The sequence below is a fragment of the Lasioglossum baleicum genome, unplaced genomic scaffold, assembly GCF_051020765.1.
Source record: "Lasioglossum baleicum unplaced genomic scaffold, iyLasBale1 scaffold0021, whole genome shotgun sequence".
NCBI lineage: Eukaryota > Metazoa > Arthropoda > Insecta > Hymenoptera > Halictidae > Lasioglossum > Lasioglossum baleicum.
In genome coordinates this window covers 1,820,279-1,846,465 of record NW_027469081.1, presented here as the reverse complement: position 1 = coordinate 1,846,465, position 26,187 = coordinate 1,820,279, and the positions used below count along the sequence as shown (strand labels likewise).

The 26,187-nt window shown below is 38.4% G+C and overlaps 1 protein-coding gene across 1 annotated transcript; it reads left to right on the top strand.

The window, feature by feature from the left end:
- Window positions 1–1,284: 1,284 nt before the first annotated feature.
- LOC143219158 (uncharacterized) lies at window positions 1,285–18,417 on the top strand. The gene is made up of 4 exons (XM_076445031.1): window positions 1,285–1,729; window positions 8,862–9,106; window positions 13,079–13,229; window positions 14,729–18,417. Exons 1-4 carry the CDS (start codon window positions 1,597–1,599, stop codon window positions 17,653–17,655), a joined length of 3,456 nt encoding a protein of 1,151 aa, XP_076301146.1. The 5' UTR covers window positions 1,285–1,596; the 3' UTR covers window positions 17,656–18,417.
- Window positions 18,418–26,187: the final 7,770 nt, after the last annotated feature.

Sequence of the window (26,187 nt, the reverse complement as noted above, 5' to 3'; positions counted from 1 at the left end):
GTTATCTCTATCGAATATCATTATTTTTTGCATTCCATTATTGCCATTTTACTACGTTTTTATTAGCTCGCTTTCTTGTCTGTCTGTAAGTTCAAATTACAATTTATTAATATAGAAAACTTGTTTGTTTCGTACATATTGATCAGTCAAATCTTACCTCAATCTTTATAAATAATGGATTTAAACAATACCGAAAGATAAACGATAGATAAAATAAATGAGCAGTTTATCAACACGAGCGTAAAAGTATTTCCATTTACGCGTGTGCTACAAAAAAAAAATAAATACAACTAATGTTGAATGATCAAATAAAAACCCTGATGTTCGTAAATATGTACTAATAAACGATATCTGTTATTACTTCGACTCGGAAGTTTACGACTTTTTAATTGCATTTTAACTGCCGTCTATCTGAAAACAATCGGCTGTTACAATTTCTATTTCGTGTGAACAAAAAAAAAAACTACTAAATCGCGAGAAGGATACGCCAAGTCTAACAATCTGCACAGTGCTGTAGCATTTTGAAACCTGTTTCACACGTTCCACGAATTTTATATATCAAAAACCGCCTATTCCATAAATGTCGCTGAACAACAATCAAACTATTACATAAATTCATGTTTGCCATTGAAAAAATGTTTCCCACGATCGGCGAAATTTCGTTGAAATCGCGAAAGTACCTACCCCGTGGGTTTCAGGCCCGCCCGACCAATAAAATCGAAATCCGTGCACGAGAAAAATCTGGGCGATACGCTGCGGCGAAATGTTTCACGAAATGAATGACTGGCGCGAAGTTTCGCGTTCTCGTTTACTGAAACCGAAAAAAAAGAAAGGAGCCAGAGAGAACAGAAGGGAAAAAAGGACGATCTTAATCAATACACGAACCGTTTCCTTACACGCCTACGGTTTGCATTCACGCAGCGCTTCTAGGCTAGGTACCAGAAAATACGGTCAGCTCTGAAATGGTGAAGGAATGCCGGGATTCCCCTTCTCCTTTGAAATGCTGGTTCCACTCTTGCCCCCCGGCCCTCCGTAAATCGCGTGGAGGTGGAATCCCCACCTCATAGGCAGAAGCACCTGTTGCGCAGCTACCTGTTTTACTCGATCCATGGGTCCGTTCTCTCTCTCTCTCGCTCTCTTTCTCCTTCTCTCTCTCGCCGTTCTCCAACGAACCTATCTCGCTCGGCCTCTCCGGCCGGTCTCTCTCTCCCTCTCCCTCGGATTCTGTCGGTCTCCGTCTCACCGGGTTTCTCTCTGTCTCTCGTTCTCTTTCTTTTTCTCTCTGTCTCTCAGTATCGTGCACGGTGTCACGGCAGTAGGACGGTCTCCAATCGGCTGTGGTGATTCTTCGGGTAAAAGGGCAACGACTCGTCAGGTGAAAATAAATGTCTCCTTATGCACATCGCGCGGAGCCACGGTAAACAGTTGCGGCCCGTAGCCTCCGCGGCGGGTTCACCACGGGGAAATTCTTGACGGCTCGCGCGGGGAAAACACCGAGTAACGGCCGCCGAGAGACGGGAGACGCGCGACAAGCGACGCGCACCGACCGCCAACTTGGAAATGCATCGGGCAAGAGTTTGAACGAAGAAAGGAGCAATGGAGGACGAGCCACGGGATACCTGTTTCGGGGCAGGAAGCGTGGCAGGGGCTGTGATCGGTACATTTCTGACGACGATACTGCTGCTGGTCGTCGCCGCGTTTCTTTACAGACAGTGGCGCAGGCACAAAGGTGAGTCCCCAGTCCGGGCCACCTAATTTTCCCGTGTTCGCGCTGCTCTCGGTTCCACCACCGGAATTTCGAAATCTTCGCCGATCCGTAATTCCCAAACTGGCAAAGCAAAGCAGCTCTCGGCCTCGTAGGCGCACACGGGGGTCCTCCTCTCGCTGACAGATCTCTCAGGCGCGGCTCTAGCAGCGTTCGGGGTCCTGCGTGTCCGCTCGAGCGCGCTCTATTTGCCCGGTGGAAATTATCGCGGCAACGTTGCCCGACTGGTTCGGTCGGCTCATTCGTGGAATAAATGCTATTTTATCATAGAGGACAACGTGATTCGCCATGGCTCACCTATACTTGCCTATGCGTGTCGGACGGGAAGAGGCGTATACAAGGTCCGATGGAATTTCTTGCGCAACAAAGTGGAATTTATCGCCACCCGTTCCCTGGAGCCACGGATACCTCCGCCGAACGTACGAATGTACAATGTACATGCGAGAGAGATACCTTTCGAGCTCGCGCGCACCTCCGCCAGCCTTTTTTTTCCCCCGCACAGTAATTCTTTCGAACAACATTTCGGTTCGTTACGGGGCGGTACACTGCGTAGGCATCGGCCGGGTATAATTATGCAAAGAATTCGCTTGCGCATAACATCCTGTAGATCATGATGGAACGCACCGTCGGGAATGCGCGCGCGGTATGGAACGAGAGCCTCGAGTCCGAACGATCCGTGTGGATCTTTCGGATCCGATAATCTCTCTCGTCGGCGAACGGCGCCGGTCAAATTCGAAGTCGTCCAGGTGTGCGCCGCGCAGAAGCAACGCGTATCACCGCCGCGCGCCGTTAAAACGACCGCGTTCGTTATGGTGCACGCACGATCATCGTTTTCGCCGTTGCGACGCAATTGATGCTCGTGTCCACGCAAAAGGCAGGACCTTGGAGTTACACCGAAGAGATACGATGGTACACGAAAGTCCCCAGCATGTTCGGTGTATACCTACGTCGGAATCTCTATTCTATAGTTGAACGATGTTTACCGGTCTACGGGACGGTGAAGCGTTTCTCCACGGAAAATGCATTCCGTGTCTCGGATCGCTCGCCGAGTGATACCAGTTATCGTGGCGTTCTTTCAATGGAATGCGACGCGCGTAGAACGCCGAATACATGCATACGGTGACGCGTTTCCTCCGATATGTATGCGACCAGACAAACCTGCGGAATCGTTTCGACCCCGAGATCATCATCTCGGCCCATTTCCCCTTCGTCTATGGAAATCCTTCGGAACGATTTTCGGCGGGGTAACGCAGTCAATTTTCTGCTGGCAGGGAACCGTGTCACGGAGAATGTCATGGCGAACGTTTAGACCGTTGGCGAAACCACGTCTTTCACTGTCCAATCATTAACAGTTTCGACCATAAGATGCTTTATTTTTTGATCGTCGGCAGAAAACCAAACGAGTTTCTTCTAAATAGAATAACTCGAGAATGCTTCCAGGAATCCTTGTAACGCTATAAATTTTAGAAGAGTCGCTCTTAGGACAAGGCCACCTCGAAAATAAAATGTATAGGCGGTTACACGTAATCGGTGAATTTCGTAAATGTCGATAGTTAACGCTAACTTGTTCTGTGAAAAGTACAAGGCTGAATTTATATAGATCTCTCACGATTTTTGTAACAGTATGTACTCGAATGAAGATTCTTGAAGGCAGCTTCTATATCATTTCAATAACTGTACAATAAAAAATGTTAAACCGGTCGTGTCACGGTGATCGCTAATGTCTGTTATTATTTAGGAAGAATAGAATTCATTCCGGATAGCGCTTTCAGTAGAAAGACCAATTATAATCGGACGTCTTTACGGTAACAATTCCTGGGTACACATATTCGTAATATCTTGATTGTTCTTATATCTTAATGTCAATACACGTCGAGGATGACAACCAGGTCACAATAACCTTCGTCGATTAGTTTTACAGAATTATTTGCAGTTAAATACGAGAAAAGTTGAAACTTTCTAAAGAAATATTTGTTAGAATTATAGTAAGTGTGACTGGATCGAACGAGGTCGTAAATAAGCAGCGAAAACAATAACATCGTGTAATTATATCCGTTGCAAACGATGTCACCCGGCGTATCGTGTTACCGTACTCCGGATAAATGACTCTTAAGATAATCAAACACTCGGATAATAGAGATTTGATTACAATTAAAAACATTTCATTCAAGCAGAAAACAATCCAACAATAGGTAGCCTTGCTACCTGTATTTTTAGAAATTATACGTGTTTCAACGATCGGTTAAATGTTTTATTTTTTCAATTATTGAAATTACGAAAAGATGCTTGCGTTAGAAATTATTCGATAAATTTCTCTTTGTTCGAGCACGTATTGTTATAACAATTGTGAGAAATCTGAACAAGTTCAGTCTTGTAATTTTTATAAAAGAATGTATGTCCGACACATTTTGTACACGAAAAATATTTTCTACAAGATGAACGTCTCAGCTTTTTTTCGGTAGTTCTGTTTTTTCGATTTTGTCTAGGAATGTTTAGCGACGACTGACATACTTCGTGCATTCATACGCGCGATATAAAGTGCATACAAGACATGTTGTAAATGCAAATTTTTCAATCTATTTTAATAGATAATTGATAAATAGTGACGGACATAATATCGGTCAATATTAGTCATCGTAATAATCTTCTTTAACGACGCCGAGTCTCGCGAATGAATATAATATACTAACAGCCTCAAGGTTGTTTGTGTATTTTCCACAGAAAATTCAGTTCTCTGGGTCACGTGTTGTTATCACTTGTGACGAAAGTACTTAAGCATTATTAGTCTACACGAGCGATAGGTTATAACGCAACAGTTGAAACAAATGCGTACTCGACTGAAAAGATTGTGCGATGATTAATAGATCCGATGATATTGACCTCTGATGGAAACCAATCTATAGTATGTACTCCTAAAAAAAAAAACTAGTAGATGATATAAATTAATAGATATTATAGAGATTGCGAAAATAGTCCGAGGAATCCTAATGAGAATCGCCATCGTCGAATACGAGAGAGAGAGATGTTTGTTGTTATTAAATAAGAAAATTAGCTACGAAAACTTTTTGTAACATTCTTTTCAGTTTCTAATTTATTCGAATTGCAAAATATCGTGCGAACATTTACTCTACCGAAATATCAGGTTACGATCTCACGCACGCACCTTCGAAATGAACGCATTTTTTAACATCAATTAGTTCAAGTCTAGTGCTTTTTCGAAATTCCCTCTGAACAGCTGCCTTATCGAACTCTTTAAATGTATAATATATTAGTCGATACTGTTAAGTATCTCTTGTTCCACCGTTTTGAAATTGCCACACACGAATCGCCGAAGTATTTCTGAAATATAATGTTGGGTAACGTTTACTTTATAGTATTTTTTACTGTCTAATTATTGTTGAGATTACAAGGCTACTTCCATTCGAAATTATTAAATAAATTTCTCCATTAAAGCACATAGAAAATTTCACATATAGAAATAGAAACTTATTTTCTTTCTTAATATACGTGAAAGGTTAAAAATAATATGACAGTATTTTTAAATTCTTTCAATGTTATCGCTGTTTTAAATTACACCTACTCACTTTTGTCGTAAGTCCGTAAAGTCCGCTGTCTGGTTATAAAACTGCGATAAATCTATATAACTTCTCGTAATTTTTATAAACTGATGTATACCAGTGACATTTTGCAATCGTTACGGTTAAACATAATCACTAAACTGCGGATTTTTTATGCATTCACGACAGAAATGGGTACGTACAATTTAAGACAGTGGACATATTAAAAAGATTTAAGGCCACCAGTGTATTAGTTTCACCTTAATAAGATAATTGAAACAAGAAAAAAAATTTTTATTTGGCTCCTGTGCCTTGCAATCAATGCAAACATTTTTTATTTTGCATAAAGATCCGCAGTCTAATAATCACTCTATATATTTTACATATTTCTATTACAGTGAATCATTTCACGGCGATAGTTATTCGCGACACATCTCGAAATATATTTCTTTGAATCCGTCGAATTTTCATATTCCCCTCACGGGGAATAGGAGAAAAATAAAACAATCCCTTTGCATGCTGGCACTGGTATCGATAGTAAAATCACTCGGAGAATCGAACAGAAGTACGGTTAGAATATGCGCTTCGGAAGCGCCAGAATGGAATGAATAATTCCTGATACATACATGCGTGTATACTGCATGCATCACCTTGCTAAACATACTAAATAAGAATAAATCTGCTCGATGATATCACCGTTTACGATGACATAAACTACATAATAACGAAACCGATGAGCCTCAGGCAACGTTCTCGCAAGCATTTTTCAAGTCTCCGGAACTTTCCTAAATGGTGTTATGTAAGTTTTCTATGCTGATTATATACGCACGTTTTCTAAGAATATAGTATCTAGAAATCGCACGTAAGTAAACCGAATGTGTAGTGGCAATCGTGTACCTCGATATCATTCACTCGAGACACACCTAACTCCCAGCAGTTCTCCTACCATAGTCTCGTGGAACTCCACTTTCTTGCCGCTTATTAAGGCTCATCTGCATATGAAAAATGGCCATAAATAAGTTCAAGTGAGCGTAATCGAATACTCGAATCGCTGGTTGACATCGAGAAATCAAAAACAGCTACGAACATGCGTAGAATTAACGAAAATATTGTTAATCATCAGTAGACTGCGGATCTTTATGCAAAATAAAGAATGTTTTGCATTGATCGCAAGACACAGGAGTGAAGTAAAAATTTCTTTCCTTTTTCAATTATCTGATTAAGCTGAAACCAGTAGGTTGATTGATGTCTTTAAATCTTTTTAATATGTTTACTGCTTTAAATTGTGCTTACCCATTTTTGTCATAAATACATAAACTCCGCAGTCTAATTCTATCAGAGATTTAAAAGGAGTCTTGAATCAATTTTATAGTCCAGTCAATGAATGCTCGTAAGGGAGGTGTAGAGGGAAATGGAAGGAACACAATTTTTAACTTTGGGGCTTTGTTTGGACTAGTTAGGAAGTAAACATACTAAAAGTCCCCACTTCTAGGAGGTGAGCGTAATGCAGGTGGGCACGTAGATGGTCCCCTATTTCGGTTTTCCGCTTATATCTCGGAAACTATGGTTCCTAGCGATAAGACCATTCTATACAAAATTAAAGCTGACAAAATGTGCCATAAGATTGATTGCATTCAGTTTTTGGCTATCTCGCATAGTTTCCGAGATATCCGCGCTCAAAGTTCACTAATTGTGCTGAAGAATTTTTTTTCACGATTAGTGAACTTTGAGCGCGGATATCTCGGAAACTATGGTTCCTAGCGATAAGACCATTCTATACAAAATTAAAGCTGACAAAATGTGCCATAAGATTGATTGCATTCAGTTTTTGGCTATCTCGCATAGTTTCCGAGATATCCGCGCTCAAAGTTCACTAATTGTGCTGAAGAATTTTTTTTCACGATTAGTGAACTTTGAGCGCGGATATCTCGGAAACTATGGTTCCTAGCGATAAGACCATTCTATACAAAATTAAAGCTGACAAAATGTGCCATAAGATTGATTGCATTCAGTTTTTGGCTATCTCGCATAGTTTCCGAGATATCCGCGCTCAAAGTTCACTAATTGTGCTGAAGAATTTTTTTTTCTCAATTAGTGAACTTTGAGCGCGGATATCTCGGAAACCATGCGAGATAGCGAAAAACTGAATCAAATCAATCTTGTGGCACATTTTGTCAGCTTTATTTTTGTGTAGAATGGTCTTATCGCTAGGAACCATAGTTTCCGAGATATAAGCGGGAAATCGAAAAAGGGGACCTTTCAACTTTTCATTGACTGGACTATTATACGAGTATGTTAAAGTGTAACTCACTGGCGGTGTCTGCAAATATAGATAGGTCAGTGGCTCATAGAAAAACTTATTTTCAATGCGTAAAGTGGACATTGTTTTGAATTTCCATATATGCATCATTTCACAAGATGTCTACTATAATGATCACATAAGACCACTGTGCTTCAGCACTATGTACTTGTTTCATCGGCAAATACGTACTCTAGGCACGATGACCTGTTAGCCTACATAAAAATCTTGCCCTACATGTGCATAAATAAGTTTTTCGAACAACCACACGTTATATCTGATCAAGTTCCAATTTTGTTGAAAAACAGTACGGAATGCTTTTTATTAAAAAATAACATTTTAGGGAATTTTTCAACATCTGAAAAATACCGAGGCCTTGTGAAATTTGCAGTATAATATTCTTAGCTGCCAGCTTTTAAATTTCACTGGACTTATTACTGACAAACGAGAACTGTCTGAATAATTTTTCATCAAAAAGTATCACATTGTCAGCTTGTAAATCAGCGTTTGGTTAGAATTTATATTCAAGAGTAAATGTTAAATGTGTGTATTGCAATCTTTATTTTGATTTTCGGAACATTTCTTGTTTTATTAATTATTCTGCTAGACTAAACATTCTATAATAAAACTATAGTACAGTAATCTACTCCGGAATAATTATATTTAGCGGATTCTATGTATTTATGATAAAAGTGAGTAGAGATGAAATGTAAGACGGCGAAAATATTCTACGAATTTGAAAATCTTGTATTATTTTTGACTGATTAATTAGTATTTTGCAATGAATGCAGTCAATTTCAACGAGACCAGTATTTCAATGAGTCCAGGTCTATTTTTATTCGTTTTTAATGCCACGCGATATAAAACTTAATTCCTTATAATATTTCTGTAATGATTGTATTTCTTGATATTATTGTATTCGATAAGAAATTAAAGAGCGAGTTTCGATAAATTCTAATGGGAAACGAATATCTCTGTAATGAATCATTACTAATGGATTAGACTGCGGATCTTTATGCAAAATAAAAATGTTTTTATTGATTAAGGGAACATAATAATTGATTTCGTCCCTTAACGACTTTGTTATATTAAAAGCAACAATATTTCACCCAACCAATTTCTTCATAAATGCATAAAGACCGCAGTCTACTAATGTTTATATATTTCGATATAGAAATCTCGATAAAAAATTGGAGAGCAAGTATCGATAAATTCTAATGGGAAACGAATATCTTTTCAGGAAAGCATTTGGTACTGGTCACGGACCCAGAAACAGTTGAAGAAGCTTATGCCTTCGACAATCCGTGTTTCAAGGATGTCACCGTGTCGACGGCTAATCGAACTCGAGAAGGTGTGGTATCTATTGCATCCGGCGACACTCCAGGTAAAGATTCTGTACGATGGTCTACATCTTGGACGTCCTTGGGTCTAGGATCGACTAATCGCAACGATAAGCGGAAAGCTCTCGACGATTCTTACGTCGGAGTAAGTATTTTTCTTCTCCCATTCTTCTTTCCAGTTTCCCGATAAACATTCCGTAACGTATTTCTGGTTTTCGTACACTCGCTACGCTGCCCAGTGGGACCTTTCGTCCAAATCGGAGACAAAATCAAAGAACTTTCGATAGAAATGCGGTAGAGCGATGAAATTTTTTTCAAATTAAAGCTGAAACTTGGCAGAATATAGGAAAAATAGGGAGAATATGGTACGAACGTTTTATAACCTTGAGAAAATTCGTGAAACTTTCACAATTTCAAGAAAATTGCGGTTTTTTCAATACCACGTGCGGAAAAATTTTTTTTTAACGTGCTACACATCATTTCCTGTAGATTTTTTCACGCCGATTTCAAATCAAAATTTGTCTACGACCTCAGGATTTTGCAAGAAATCGATTTTTGTGAACAGAACTAATGTAATCATTTTTTCGTTGAAATGAATTGGTAACTCACTAGTTTCAAGGAATATTGTATTCTCATATATAAAACACATTAAAAATAATCATAATGAAGTATTTGAACGTATTTTGAAACCAGATTTGAAATCAGCATGAAAAAATCCACGGGAAATGACATGTCGCATGTTAAAAAAAAATTTTTCCGCGCGTGGTATTGAAAAAACCGCAATTTTCTTGAAATTGTGAAAGTTTAACGAATTTTCTCAAGATTATAAAACGTTCGTACCATAATCTCCCTATTTTTCCCATATTCTGCCAAGTTTCAGCTTTAATTTGAAAAAAATTTCATCGCTCTACCGCATTTCTATCGAAAGTTCTTTGATTTTGTCTCCGATTTGGACGAAAGGTCCCACTGTGCGCTGTCGACAGCAGAGAAATTTCTATAACCTGTTGATAATATTTTTCACAGCTTCCTTAAGTTTCAATCGCTCTACTCGCGAAACAAGTTATTTAAATATTTGAACGCCCGTAGAGAACAAGAACAAGCTGTAGCAGAGACATATTTAAAAATGTTGTTCGCGCGAATAAGGCGAATACGTCGACGTAACGTGTCAATCGTGCGACGAATGCAATAATTTTCAGCCGATTGATACAATATTTTGAATCTAACGATGAGTTATTAACATTAACTCGTCTATTGTTTCAAATCTCAATATTCTAAATATAAAGCTAATGCATTTTACAATAAACATTAAGTTGCAAGGGTTGTAGCATTCGATAACTTATCCGCAGAAAATACTTTGTGCCAATTTTCAACCCTATATTTCGACATGAGAATAGTATCGGGGTGATAAAGAGGACCAGGTGTTTCTGTAATTTCTCTTGTCCTGTTCAATTGAAAATTTTGAGAAAATCAGGCATGTTTTAGCTATCAAAGCTACACGTCTACGAATTTTTTCATAATTTTTAGATTCGTTACCGAATTTTGAAAAATAAAAACAGTTTTTAAATACTGAGTTTATATTTTTACAGTTTTAGCGTCTCGTTAGAGCTTATATAGTTACAGCTCGTTATAGTTAACACTATAATTTTGTCAGATTTTTCAAAGTGAGTCACATAGTTGAAAAACATGGAAAACCAGTCATATTCGAGACCCCTCTGGCAGAAATCGGGTTGACCTTGGAGGTTATATCGATGGTATTGCAATTTGGTTTAGGGGCACTCCTTATCCGGCTAAACGCCATGGATTGCAGAGGTTATACGGAATGAGATGATAAACACGTAGAAAATAAAGGACAACTATATCGGAAATATAAAAGAAAATTTATTCACACGACGCTTTCGGTGTGCAGAAACTGAATGCACGTGTTCGTCGCATATGCGATGTACTGAATAAGAATCTATTAATGCGTCTGTTCATTACTCGCAGTTTCTACTTACTGTAAGCAATGGGACAAATATTCCGAGTTGATTTTCTCGACAACGAACCGGTGTACGAGTAAAATTTATTCGACGGTTATTGTCCTTGCTTGACAAAAGGACACGGGAGCCTACCGTTAAGAATGTTAGATAAGGCTATTTACAGAATACAGTGACTCCCATTAATATTCGGACGCTCTAAAAAACGCGATAATCTTTTTAATATTGGACTGTACGATTCAAACTTTTTTCGGAAGCTAGAGCACTTAGTTCACTACGGGATGTGAAAAGAAATTTTTTCGAAAATTGCAATTGGTCGGAATTGTAGAGAAAATACTAAAAGATCCATTTCACAACTTTTTTATGTGGGCCTATATTGAAAATTTAAAAAATACGTTTTGTAGATCTGTTTAAATTAAACATATCCTTAAAAATTTCGTTAAAATCGGTCGACGTTGCAATGAGCTACAAGCGTTCAAAGATGGTAAAAATTGCAGATTTTCACGAGTTTCGGCCTATAACAGCAGTAAATTTAAGAATTCTTACATCTTTCAGTGACTGTCAGTTTTCCCCGCATCGACCGATTTCGATGCAACTTTCACGATGCATATAACCCACACAGATCTACAAAACATATTTTTCAAAATTTCAATGTAGGCCCGCATAAGAAAGTTGTAAAATGCAACATTTAGTATTTCCTCTACAATTCCGGTCAAACGGAATTTTTGAAAAAATTTCTTTTCACATCCTGTAGTAAACTAATTGCTCTAGCTTTCCAAAAAAGTTCAAATCGCATAGTCCAATAATTGAAAAGTTACGGTGTTTTCAAGAGTGTCCGAATATTAGTGGGAGTCACTGTACATAAAATTATTATACAAATATGACATGCTCTTTTTTATTTAACCATGAATAATAAATTAAATTTTTTTAGATATCGTGTGAGAAATAGCTTCCTTCGTTAACCAAAGAAAACTGTAAATGTACAAGACACGCTAAAACAAGAACTTTTCCTTTAACAGTAATCAAAGAGGATTTCATCTTTAATTTAATGTGCTTCTTAACTATTCAAATCAATTTTCTTCGAGACCGAAATTCGCGAAATGATACTAAATCCGAGACAGACAATGCAAAGGTATTGTTTAAAAGAAACTAACGCGAAGGAAAATTTCTTTTCGATATTCCACACGCGCTGACAAGTATTTGGCATGTCCAAATTTGGATATGCGTACAGTTAATCTAGCCATGTTCGATGCGTGCCTCTGCGTTTCTTGACGAAGAGGAAGTCCGTTGCGTATAAGTTGAATCACAATGTCAGCTTCCATTATCTACAACTGTGACTTCGGTATCAATTACTCTACGTATGGAAAAGTCACAATCTTAACCCTTCGCACTCGGAGAGCTATTTTAACTCGAAAATTAAACATTTCTACCGACCTAGAATAATTCTATTGTATATGATTTTTTTCATTTGAATATAAATGTTTAGTAATTAGATCCCAACATATTTAATAATGTAAATAATACTTTGAATAATGGTACAGCAATTTTTAATGGTGACTCTGTGTCACCACTCGAGTGCTAAGGATTAGACATAAGAACAATAAGATTGCATTAGTTTTGTAAATAGTTATTTGTATTTGCCACTTATTTGTCAATATTTATCTCGTTCCTTGTGAATTTTTAAAAAATTTATCACTCTGCAGCAGTCACGTGAGTGACAATCGCCACTCATTGTAATATTTGAAGTTCGTCGATGAATCTCTGAAATCCTCCAATTCTCAATTAAAGAGTTCAATGAAAAAACAATAATATTCAAGGATATCGATTGTTGAACACTCCATTAACACTAACCGTACCGTTCACAAATGTTGTTGGTAAACGTTGTTGAGTAAAAATTACAAGACTGAATTTATTTCGATTTCTTGCCATCTTTATTACACGTGTTTGAACGAAGAGATTCATTTAATACTTTCTAGTGGAAGCATTCTTATAATTAGAATAATTATAAAATAAAAAATGTGTGAAGCCGGTCGTGGTACGGTTAGTATTGAAGAGAACATACGATTCTATTTCTTTGTACAAATATTGCAGAGGATAAACTAGAAGAAAATATGATTTTGATGGAATGTGATCTTTTTGCGTAGCCTAAAGCCACCAAGGTCAGTGTAGTCAGCCTGAAGAGCCGAGACTTCACAGGACTTGGATTCAATATTTGCGGCAACATGAGGGAGGGTATTTTTGTTAAAGATCTTCTGCACCGTGGGCCTGCATCCGAATCTGGTCGAATACATCCTGGTTAGTAATATTTTATTCATATTTTATCATATTATATAACATATTTGATTGAATAACTCTTTTCTAATTGTTAGACTGTAGAGTTTTATGTGGAATAAACGTTGTTTGTATCAGTTATAAGTAGACGGCGGATTTTATGCATTAATTTTATACAAAATCTATAATATTAACACCTCAGTTAGTATTAATTCTATATAAATAATATTAATCCTCAAATTCTATTAATTCTATATAAAATCTATAATATTAACTCCTGAATTAGTATTAATTCTATATAAATAATATTAATCCTCAAATTCTATTAATTCTATATAGAATCTATAATATTAACTCCTCAATTAGTATTAATTCTATATAAATAATATTAATCCTCAAATTCTATATAAAATCTATAATATTAACTCCTCAATCAGTATTAATTCTATATAAATAATATTAACTCCTCAATCAGTATTAATTCTATATAAATAATATTAATCCTCAAATTCTATTAATTCTATACAAAATCTATAATATTAACTCCTTAATTAATATTAATTCTATATAAAATTTATAATATTTAATAATTCCAAAATGAATAGGATCAATTTAAAACAGTGAAAATATTAAAAGAATTTAGAAATGCTATTATATTATTTTTAACCTATTAAACATATTAAGAAAGGAAATAAATTTTTATTTCACTGTAATTTGTTGCAATTTAAGTACGAACATTTTTATTTCGCATAAATATCCGCTGTCTAGTTATAAGATTCAAAAGATCTTCAATGATTCAAAATCATTGTTGTAGTAAACGTATAAAATTCGCTGTTTATTAATAACTAGACTGCGGATCTTTAACCAAAATAAACATTCTCTTCGTTAACTGCAAAACAGAGGAACCAGAGATTTCTTTGTTCCTTTAATATTCTTAGAAAGTTGAAAATAATTTTATATAATAATCTTTCCCTTTTTTTTTGTTCCAAATAGCATCTACTCATTTTTGTCATAAATTCATGAAATCTGCAGTCTATTAATCACACTTGTGTTTATCTAGAGATCCAATAGCATATAATTGCAGATGTAGTTGTAATATATCAAACATGATGTAATTTTCTATATATTGAGACATATTTATTAATTTTGTAGAGGCTGTATTATTATTAGTTGAAAATGAAACAAAATTGATTTGATAACTGTTACTCGAAACCATTTTCAAGGCAAGAACGACATGTTACAAGTCTTATTCTAAAGAGACCGTGTACTCTTTATTATTGGCTTCATTAAAAGCGCCAGGTTCTACCTCGCGGACTTTTTGCTAGAACTCGTGACACTCGGAAAAACGATTTCATTGGCATTCGCATCGTCAACTACTTGTTTAGCACGTAGTAAAAGCACCGCGATCATTTTTAGAAGATTCTCAGTGATTTGCTTAAGTTTGCAGGATTGATTAAGTAAAGCGAAGCAAGTTTTACCATAGTCGCGTATAAAAACTGACCGAGTATTGTCTATGATTCCAGGAGATCGTATCGCCAGTGTGAAAATTAGTTTCCGAAGCATGGTGTACGAGGATGCCCTAACGATTTTAAGCTACGCTTCGCCGTACGACGTGAAACTGGAGGTCGAGAGCGGTGGGACCGGATCGAAGCCGACCACGCTCCTGAAGAAAACCGTTGGTCCGAGCGGCGCGAGGATTTGTCATCCTTTGTACAGAAGCCAGTCGATTCCGGAGCTCTCGCAGTCGAAGTACCTCGCGAAGAGGCTGTTCATCGTCGACCCGAACGAGTCCGTCAACTCGAGTTACTCGATGATGAACTCGACCTTGAAGTCGACGAAATCGACGCCGATCAACCAGTACGAGAAACGGCATGACGAGGCGAAGAGCAATCATCAAAAGTTCGGCATCAAGGTTCTTCCAGCTCTCGATGGCACGGTTCACCGTATCGAGAATCAGAACGAGCACAACACGAATCTCGAGAGAAGAAACTCGAAGAAGCTGGACACGGAGAAGCACCTGTCGAATACCAGCAAAGGTTCTTCTCACGTTGGCGATAAGAAGGAAGAAGTTGAACGCCAACAGAATGCCCAAGGGCTGAGTACGCCGAAAACGAGGAGCGACATCTTCGAAGATCGCGGCGTGGACGCGTCAGACAAGGATGAAAGGGACGGCGGAGAGACATCGATTCACATTCCCTCGGAAGTGCCAGCGGAAGTGCATAACGCGGCTATCGCCGCTCGCAGAAACCGGAAAAATAGCTCGGAGCTGTTGAACTCGCAGAGGAACGTTGAAACTGCTGAGACAGAGGACCAGAAGAATGTACAGAAGAACAAAAGGAAAGCTCCGCAGCCACCGAAGGGCAGCAGCCACGAAAGCGAGCAAACATCTCTCGCGAAGAAAGACTCCGTGACGAAGGGGCAGCAGGAGTCGAGGAAAGAGGACGAGATTAACAGCATCACCGATTACGCGGAATCATTGACCGATTACGTGAAGAAGGTGCGCAACAGTACGGAGAAGCCCGATTCACGGGGAGAGCAGAAAATCGAGGGTTTGATGATCGACGCGAGACATTCCGAATCCGACACCGACAGCGAGATACAAAACAATTTTACAACTATCGAGTTGAACTCGGCCGACATCACCATTCATCGGACACCGATACCGGAGACGAACGACGACGATGACGACGAAGACGACGTTTACAGGAAGGCGGCAAGCTTAGGCGACCTGTCGAAGTACGAGTGCAGAACGTCGGCGACCCTCGAGAGAGCTCAGAGCTTAGATATGACGGACACCGGGACGAAGAAACGCAAGGCGCCGCTTCCGCCGGAAGACATCAACGAGTCCACCGAGGACTTGACCAAGCTGGATCAGATGGACACTTTCGACAGACGGCTGCTGAAGAAGTCGAACGAGTGGGGCAACCTCGAGGACGTTGTATGGCGTAAGAAACCCGATCACGACGACAGGTCGAAGAAATTGAGAACCACGAAGCCGAGCAACGATTCTTTGGAACGGTCCAAGTCCGCCGTAGAGATCAAACTGAAAGATGACAGCACCGTGCCGAAGGGAAAACCCGAAGAGGACGACGACACCAGCATCGAGCTGTTCAAGTTTCCCCTGAGCAAACGACTCTCGGAAGAATTTATTCACACGGAGCGAATGTTCGATCCTAATCAAGACAACTCGCTGGCTAGAATCGTGAACGACGGTAGAGTCGTGAAAAGTCCGACTCCGGACGAGATGGAACGGAAGTTCAAGCAAGGAACATCGTTGCCCGACGAGTTCAGCGAGGAGGTTGTAGCCGTCGATGATTCTTCGGACGAAGGCGAGGAGAAACCGGTGAATAAAGATTTCGCTGAAGCTTTGAAGCACTTCGAGACGTACGCGGAGAAATCGCCGAGCTTTTCGGAGTCGTCCAAGTACGAGCCGTACCGTTTCAAGAGCTGGAAAGACGATGGTTCATTATCGGACGGCAACGAGCCGGTTTCTTATGCTGGGGCGAAGGAAGTCGAGGAAGAACCGGCGAAGAAGGTGATCGTGAAGACAGGCTGTCACGTGTGTTCCGACAGCTGCAATCGGCGCGAAGCGTGCAAGAAGAGGGCCTTCTCTTCGAAACGGTCGTCCACTCCGATACCGTTGCAGGACTACTCTTCGAACTCGACCGAAGGCAACGGCGCCGACTCGATAACGATCCAGGACGAAGAGGTGGCTAACTCCGTGCCGCATCCGCATGGAGCCACGCTCAAGCAAAGGGAGAACATCGGTGAAACGTCGCCGATCGATTTCACGCCGCCGTCAAAACGAGTGATCGATGTCCCGACTAGTCAGAGAATCGACCGAGAGAACGACGAGGACGAGGACGGATACGAATTCGGATCCGGTGTGACCGTGAGCAGCAAGAACTTGTTCGACCGTGACGATCGGCGTAATATTAACAATATCAGTGTTTCCAGTGGTGAGAACAGTGAAGACAGCGGCCTGGTCGGCGAATCGATGGATTACAATCCGCAGGACTTCGACAACCGGCCGTCTCTGCCGAACACACCGATGCCCCAGAAGATGACGTACATCACGGAAATCAAGCTGTCGCCGAACAGGGAGAAGCTCCAGGGCGATGTCGAGGAGAGCAATGAAACGCTTTGCATAATGGCTGGCAAAGAGAGGAGATCAGGCCAGAACGAAATCAAAACGACGACGACGACGACGACGTCGAACGGCAAGACCTCGAACAAGAAGCCTCCGGTTCCTCCTCGAAGAACTGACATGGTCAAGTCGAATAAGAAAGGCAGCCCCGAGAAGCAAGTTATCTACGTGTCCGAATACAAGCCTAGCGAATCGAAGAGCGCCGATGACTCGGATTCGAATCAGGAACTGAAGCAGTCGGACACTGCTGCGAAGAAACTCGAGCAATGGACATTCGTAGAGGATAAAGAACAAAATCGATGAAGATCAAACCAGTGTGAGTCGGAAATTGAGAATATTGTTCGGCTGTTGCGGGACACGTTACAAGATGACCGATAATAACGTTCTAATGTACAAGTTTTTCTATTTTATTATGTCTTTAATATCAAGATGATAATGAACGCATAGCTCTAGTACAGATCGTTGTCGTCTCACCATTGGAAATGTTAGCAGATACTACGATCAACAACAGGAATGAAATGTCGTGAACATGAGGAACAATTTTTGATATACTGTACTCAGCCTTTACCGCACGAACGAATCGGACGTCGATCGTTATTATTAGACTGCGGATCTTTATTCAAAATAAAAAATGTTTGCATTGATTGCTAGACGCAGGAGCCATATAAAAATTTAATTCCTCTTTTAATTATCTTATTAAGGTGAAACTAATACACTGGCGGCTTTAAATCTTTATAATACCTCCACTGTTTTAAATTGTACGTGCCCATTTTTGTCATAAATGCATAAAATCCGCAGTCTAGTTATTATACATGCGTATTACATTGTATTACGTTCATCCTAAATAGATCTGCTCTTGAACTAGTCGAAAAGAAAAACAAATTTATCTAGCATCTTCTTCGATTCCCCGAAAAGACTGGCTCTTGTTTAAAAATGTGTTTTTTTTCATGTTTTGATAAAAGTGTTTATCGTTGTAATTAAATTGTATTTATTTCTCAACGTGTTTCTTTTTTCTTTTTGTTGTTTTAAAAATTATCGCGATTAGAATTTGTATTATACGGAAAATTTCATGCTTGTAAGGTAGTGCAGTATTATGAAGTGTCACGTGTGCCGTTAATCGCATATGTACTTACGTAAGTACCTACAATCAACACGTACTCTGCTCTTACGTGTGTAGACTTTGATTGTGCTGCTCGGCCATTTTACACAGAACTGGATCACTTTTTAGACCCGATGATACAACTAATTCGAGCTTTTCTTACAATGTCGAACGACGGTTGTTTGATCTCCGAAACTATTAGTATCGCGTGTATATTTATATTTTATTTCGAAAATTATTATTATTACTCGCAAACAATTCACAATCATACCATCAAGAAGTACTAAATCGTTTGGTGACGAAATAAGAACGCCTTCAATTTCATCTAATGGGTACGGATGGGATCAAGTACCTCGCAAACAGGTTCGAACTTTGATTAATTGAATTCGAACTCTCTATAAGTACTTCGAAAAACAGGAATAGTACTCCTAAGTATACTCGAACCTATGCCAGACAGTTTCGAACCTTTTACAAGTACTTATTGGTAAACGGAAATAATACTTGCAAGCATATACGAATCTTGGTCGAACAGATTCGAAACTTTTGCTGGATATCGTACCGGAAATTCTCTGATTTTTCTAATCATTATCTTTTTTTACCTTTAAAATCAATTATGTTGTCTTCTAATGCATAATTTAATTCAACATGTATAACTATAATTTGATTGAAAGTGGTAAAAATTGGAAACTTTCAAGATTTTCGGCCTTTTTACCACTTTTGATCGTTTATAGCTCGTAAACTAATTAACCACTTTCAATGAAATTTTCAGAGCGTATATCATTTATACGAGTTAACCAAACACATCTTTTAAATTTTCGTTATTGCCCACCCCCCCCCCCCAGCTAAAAAAGTAGTAAAAATCAGTTTTCACTATTTTTTTTCGCAATTCCGACCAAATGCATTTTTTCAAAATATTTTTTAGACGTCATTTACTAAACTAATTCTTCTAGCCTTACAGAGAAATTGAAGTCGTTTGGTCCATTCATAAAAAAGTTATTCTGATTTAAAGTGTGTTGAATCAGTTGTGCTCCTTACGGTATATAAGTATTATCTTTACGAAACTTGTAAGTACTCATTCCGTGGTTCGATATCAGTTTGTATAAAATAAATACTTTTCGAATATAATCATTGAAACATTATTGCTTTTAAGTACTAATCGAAACCCATGAAATGAAACTTGGTTATTGAAATTGACTCGGATTCGTGAATACATATTGAACTTGATCCCATCCCTACTAATGGGAACTGTTCAAATCTAATGGCAATTTTAGACCAAACGAATGCTCATTCACCCCCACTTAAACAAATTCGTGCTCGTTTAAATGTCGAACACGCGAGCGAATGTTTAAAAGATTCATTATTCTATTCCACGAGCGCCCGTTTGACATTGGGTCCCAAAAGTAATTCGTTACGGATTGAATGTCCCTTACTTTCAGTTCTTTGTAATATTATTAATATCTGTATTTGTTGCTTGTTTATTGTTTATATGATCGAGTACCAGTTACACGTAGAACATAGTATATATGTGTAAGAAGGTACGTGTTACGACGTTACGACATAAGATATGTAAAATATGTCCCAAAAATATCATATGTTCGAGTAGCGACACGTTTAGCTAAAGAAATAACGATTGTTGACAGTTTTATATAGTGTATGTGTTCTACATGATTGCAATATTGTTGTGTGCTATTATTTAGTGATAATATCGTTCAAATTTCAAACACGAGAAACTCCGCTTATTTTGTTACTTAAAACTGAAATTTTACGAAACCTTGAACTTCTTGAGCGTGTAACGAGACAAAGTTCTTCTCTATTTTTATTTGATTGTGTTAAACAGGAAGTGGACAGCAATGGAACAGGTATACATACTGGGTGATCAAAAACGTTCTACTTCCTTGAAACGGGTGATACCTGAAACTATTTGAAATAACTTTTCCCTTGCAAAAATGTTCTCCGCGGTTTCGTTAAAGAGTTATTAACGAGAAATACACCGACCAATTAAAGCGCAGCCACATTGACCAAGCCGGAATCCATCCGCTGTAACTGTGCTTTGATTGGTTCGTGTTTATCGTTAATAACCCCTTGAGAAAGCCGCGGAGAACATTTTCGTGTAGGATAAAGTTACTTGAAATGTCTTCAGGAATCACCCCTTTCAAGGAAGTAGACCATTCTTGGGACACCCTGTATAGTGTTGTAGATATAATTACATGGACGTTTTACTGCAGTCATAACGATTAACGTAATTGTGGGATTGGAACATTTTCCAGAGTAGTTTAAGATAAGAACAAACAACATCTCGAAAGATTATTTAGCATATTCTCTACCATTAAATTATTTTTAGCGATGTGTGAATGGACCTGTAGTAAAATAAATTTGTTGTACAAGTAGGAAATATATGAAAAAGGGAAACCCAATATTTGAAGCACTTCGAAAGTTTGTTTAAAATAGTATTGGTAGAGAACCTGTTGCTTTATGAAAGTTAATAATGAACAAACGACAAGCTTATTCCTTAAGTGTATAATCATAATGAATATCAAGTCGTTCAAGGACTGCTAGCGTGTAACAATATATATTTACATAATTTTATAATTTAGTTATCAGGGTGCTCCTAAATTGTGTAATGAAACTTACACGCATATGTTTACTATGCAATTGTATAGTAGCGGTCGAAAGAAAGTTCCAAAGACTCGAGGTAACAAAGTTTATAATCGATTCTATACAACTGAACTGGAATTTGCAGGCAGCTAATTTTCGAAATCCCCTTTCGATATAGTAAATGAAAATATTTAAATATTACCCAACTCGTGCATATCTTATGAAATTATGAGAATTCGGAACCGTGTTCGAATATATGTGCAATAATTAGAGAATGTGTCTTCCATTGTAATACTAGACGCAGAAATGATTTGGGATAAAAAAAGATTTGACAATAACTACTAATTATTAGAAATATGACATTGTCATGTTTTTAAATGTAGTTGAAGCTTTTTCGATTAACGTTAACACGAAGATTCTAAGCAGTCGTAAACCAACTTGAGAAGACGGAATAATGATTTACAGTAGGTCCTCATACCTCATACTGCATTTTTTATTGTAATTGTACAATGAAGATATATAATTGAGATGTATTTCTTCTATATAGCGATTGTAAATCGTAGCTTCCATTTCGTATTGTCATTTTTCAATCGAAGTACTTTTAAATGGAATTTCTCTTCAAGTTTTTATTAAATCGTTATAATATTTTGCGGTCGTATTGAAAGAATATTGATATATATATATATATATATATATATATATATATATATATATATTCTATTAACTGTAATTTAAACAAATAAGTACAATTTTCATACTGTACAACTCGAAACTATTTATATCTTCTTGTGAACTTAATGACATAGTAAACGTTCTGGTCAATTGTAAATAAATCCTTTGAAAAGAGCCGACACGCATAAACTAATTCGATGTATTTACGGAAGCCATCACTGCGCGTTACCTCATACAAATAGATGAACAAAATTCAAAGGTAACAAACACCAATGGTCAGTTGTTGCTTGTTAACAGTTAACTACCAACTTTTGATATTTGTACATCATAGATATACGTTATATTTAAGAATAATGTGACAATAAGTATGAAAGCAATATCTAGTAATTTAATACTCGTAGTCCAAATTATCTGACACACCATTATATATTACAAGTGTATTAACATAATTGTTATGTGAAGTGGCTAGTTTATTTTAACAACATATTCATATCTCAATATTATTTAATTTTCGACGAAACCTAATGTTCAACAAATGAGATCCAACCCTTGAAATCCAAAAGATTACTTCGAAAAATATCATTATAATAATGTAAATTGGATACAAATAGAAAATGTTACTAAAATATCGGCTATATCGCGTGCAATAACTTAACAACTCTACAATGTTAATTACGGACTCGAAGTGTAAACACACGGCAGCTAGTGTTATTTCTAAAATCCAGTTTTGTGCAGCATTATTACGTGCATGCACAAGTAGAACCAGAGTCGCCAGTTGAGGGGAGAAAGTTACCCTTTCTCTCTGTCAGTACCGGATTAGTCACGTGACAGAGACGAAACGTGTCACGTGATCACGTGGCGGAAACGTGGGGGAATATCGCCGTACAAGGTGAAGCTAGAGTAGGGACATAAGTTTTAATCTGGCGACTTTGATTAGAACTAACACATTACGAACGTCCAGGGATTAATCATCGTTTGTAAGTTTAAAAGCAAGTAACTGCATAATGTTTAAAAATATTAGTGACTGTGGTTGTGTGGCTCGGAGAACGTGCGATTCGGAATGCGATATTGTTGGGACATGTGCGATTTTTGGTACATACATAAGTGATGCTCAGGCAGCTTGATCGACACCAACTCGATGCGAAACATGAAGGTGTACAAATAATTGAAATGATTTTTAACTTTGTAAAAATATATAAATTCCCACAGAAATGGTCGTTGTGGCGCTCGAAATTGTTAAGTTGTAGTTTAGTTTAAGTTCTAGAGGTAACATGAAGCGAAGCAGCGGATCTAATAATGTAACGCTATGAAGTAGCGTTATTATTATATAAAAATGTTGTATGATATCTTTATTATTTGATTAACATACTGTCGTTATACATAAGAAATAAATATGACAATTGAAATTATTGTCATTTTCAAAATGCAATTTCATATTTTCTTTTTAATAAACATATTTTTAATCACCTAACGTACCCAAGGAACACATGAGAATTATTTTTAGTATGAGAATTATTATAAGAACGTCATTCATATATTATTGAAGATTGCAATTTACACTAAACAATTTTCAGATTTTGTCACAAGGACGTTTTACAGTCGTATACTATAACTATTATTGAAACATAATAACTTAATCAGTATTCTTTATAGCCGAGGATGAGTAAAAAAGTTTGTACCAGTAAATTTAAATTATTCTAAATTTCTTTTGTACTATACACACAAGTGTATATTAACAATTTTATAGTGATTTCAAGTACACTTTCCACCTCTAAATACAAGAAATTTAAAAATATGCTAGGTGTCTTATTATTTTGTCGAGGACTGTATATCTGAAGTAGCCGAAGAAGAACATATCTGTGCAGCCGTAAAACTGAATTAGACCGAGCGGGACTGTGTTCGGACTAATTTTCAAGGTGGAAACGTTTGCCACGGATTAGCAAGAAACTAACGAGCATACTTACACACATATATTGGCAAATCTAAAACTCTAATTTTGGTTAGCGGATGAGTCATCCTAAGCGATGGGCTTATCACTCTCAGCAACCAGCTGCCGGTGGCACGTGATGGAAGGGCGCTGGAGCGGATTAAGCAAAAATGGTGGTGGGGATGTCTGCGCGAGCACTAATCCGTGGTGGGAAGGGCGCACTAGTCCGTGGAGTGCCGTGAACGGCATACCTACCGTCTGAAATTTCTGTATCCGCTATTTCGATTTCACTCGGCGCTTTCATACGACCATCCGTCGTGTGCTCATTCCCGCACAAAAACAGAGATAATGACTGTCCGACTCGATATCGAAAAGCATTGTTCCATGCAAGGGTACGATTTTGAATAGCTCTCTACGAACATTTATACGGCGGCACGTCTCTCTCGCGAAGAGTGCCCATCATTTATCGCGTGATGGCTGCTGAACGTAACAGCTCGTACATTGTCCTCTCGCTGCAGCAGCGTTTGGAAGTTCTACGGAAACTGGAGTACGCTGTCCCGATAAGCCAACTTGCAACGGAATACGGGGTCAGCATCGCGACCATACATCGCATCAAAAAGAACGGGATCCAGCTGCAGCAAAATTCGGAGACGTCCGGGAAAATCAGGAAGAGGATGAGGAAGCCGGTGTTGCACGAACTGGATGATCGCTTGTACGCTTGGTACTTGCAACAGCGAACGATCTGCGATCGTATCACGGACGCCCAATTCCACAAGAAAGCGTTGGAGCTGAATAAACAATTCGCTGGCCCGTCGACGTTCACGGCGAACAAGGGGTGGATATGGCGGTTCAAGAAACGCCACGGTATAGCGATCTCGAAGATCGCTGCCGCCAACGAGGACGCGGACGTTGCCACAAAGGCGGAGGAGGAGTTCGTTCAAGGTTTCCTCTGGCGTATCGAGGAGGAGAACATACAATTCGAACACGTCTACAACATGGACGAGACCAGGCTGATGTGGAAGACTCTGCCGCCGAGGGTGCTGGCCCACGCCGGCGATAAAAATATATTGAACAATATCCAAACGGATAAAGTCACCGTGGGAGTTTGCGCCAACGTTACCGGCACCCACAAGCTTCCGCCGCTGTTCATTCACGAGTGTGAAAAGCCGCGGGCCCTGAAGCATTTGAATAAAGACGAATTGCCGGTCGTCTACAAAACCCAGAAGAACGCTTGGATAGACAAAGATGTGTACGACGACTGGTTAGAGAATCACTTCAAACCGGCTGTAAGAAGAAGGCAGTTTGAAAACGGATCTTACGGAAAAGTACTGCTACTGATCGACAGCAACGACGCTCACATCCTAGCGAAACCGTTGGACATAAAAGAGGAGGACGACAACATTGAAGTTGTGCTTCTACCGACGGACACAAAATCGACCTTAAATCCAATGGGCCAAGGGATCATGGAGAAGCTAAAGGTGACCTTCCGTCACTCGATGTTGAAGAAGATTTTAGATTTTCCGTATAGAGTCACTCAGTTCTACTCGGACTACGATCTGAAGGATTGTATCGATATAGTAACCGAGGCGTGGAAGAACGTGTCGCGGATTACCATTCGTGATTCATGGCAAAAGATTTTAGGGAACAGGGTGAAGGAAGAAATCCTCGTGAAGGAAGAAACCTGCGGCTACGAACTATCGAGCATCGCTGGTATCCAAAATACAGTTAGCGCGATAGTTGGGACAGCGATTAGTCAACAAGAAATCGAAGACTGGCTTTCGTCGTGTGAGAAAGGGGAGGGAGATCTGGACGTCAAATGCGAGAAGAAATGTCCAGATCAAAAGATTCCTTCCTATCTGGAAGAAGAGGAAGTGGAACGAACGTTTTCCAATTTACTGCTTTGGTCGTTAAATCAGCCCGAGTTCATTAAATTGCAGATACAAGTTCTAAAAAAATATTACGAAGAAATACAGAAACAAAGTGGTCACAGTATACTGGAGTAAAACGAATTTTTTACTGGTTTATGATTCTTTTGTCGAACCTCCTCGATTAGGCAATAACTGAATTAAAATATAATAACTAAGTTAAAAGACAATCTCATCGCGTTAATTAGTTATTTACACCGTATTAAATGTTTTCATCAACGTGTATAAAAAGATATTTCAATTACTGAAACAAGAACCTTATTTTTCTGAAGCTTCAATTCAAAATTGATGCTGTGTAAACGTATAGAGTAGCATAATGCACATTATAAATGCGTATGTACATGCTAAATGTATAATTTTATAAGAATTTCAACCTCTTCAGGGACGAATTTTCTAAAGTAGAAAGGAAAGATGTATGCATAATAATTTTGTTTTACTTAGAATAATTTTATTTTAAGAGGAAATGAACGCACACACATGTAGCAATATCCCTGAAGAGGTTAATAAATATTTAAATGTAAATGGTAAATTATTTTCACTTTGTACGTTTTATATTAGGAAATTGTATAGAGCACAGATTGTAGACTGATTGTATATTCAAAGACAAATTAACTTGT

Excerpts from the sequence above, each read along its gene's own strand:
- LOC143219158 (XM_076445031.1), top strand. The coding sequence starts at position 1,597 with ATGGAGGACGAGCCACGGGATACCTGTTTCGGGGCAGGAAGCGTGGCA. Across the intron at positions 9,107-13,078 it reads TCGACGATTCTTACGTCGGA|CCTAAAGCCACCAAGGTCAG; the intron begins GTAAGTATTTTT and ends CTTTTTGCGTAG. Across the intron at positions 13,230-14,728 it reads ATCTGGTCGAATACATCCTG|GAGATCGTATCGCCAGTGTG; the intron begins GTTAGTAATATT and ends CTATGATTCCAG.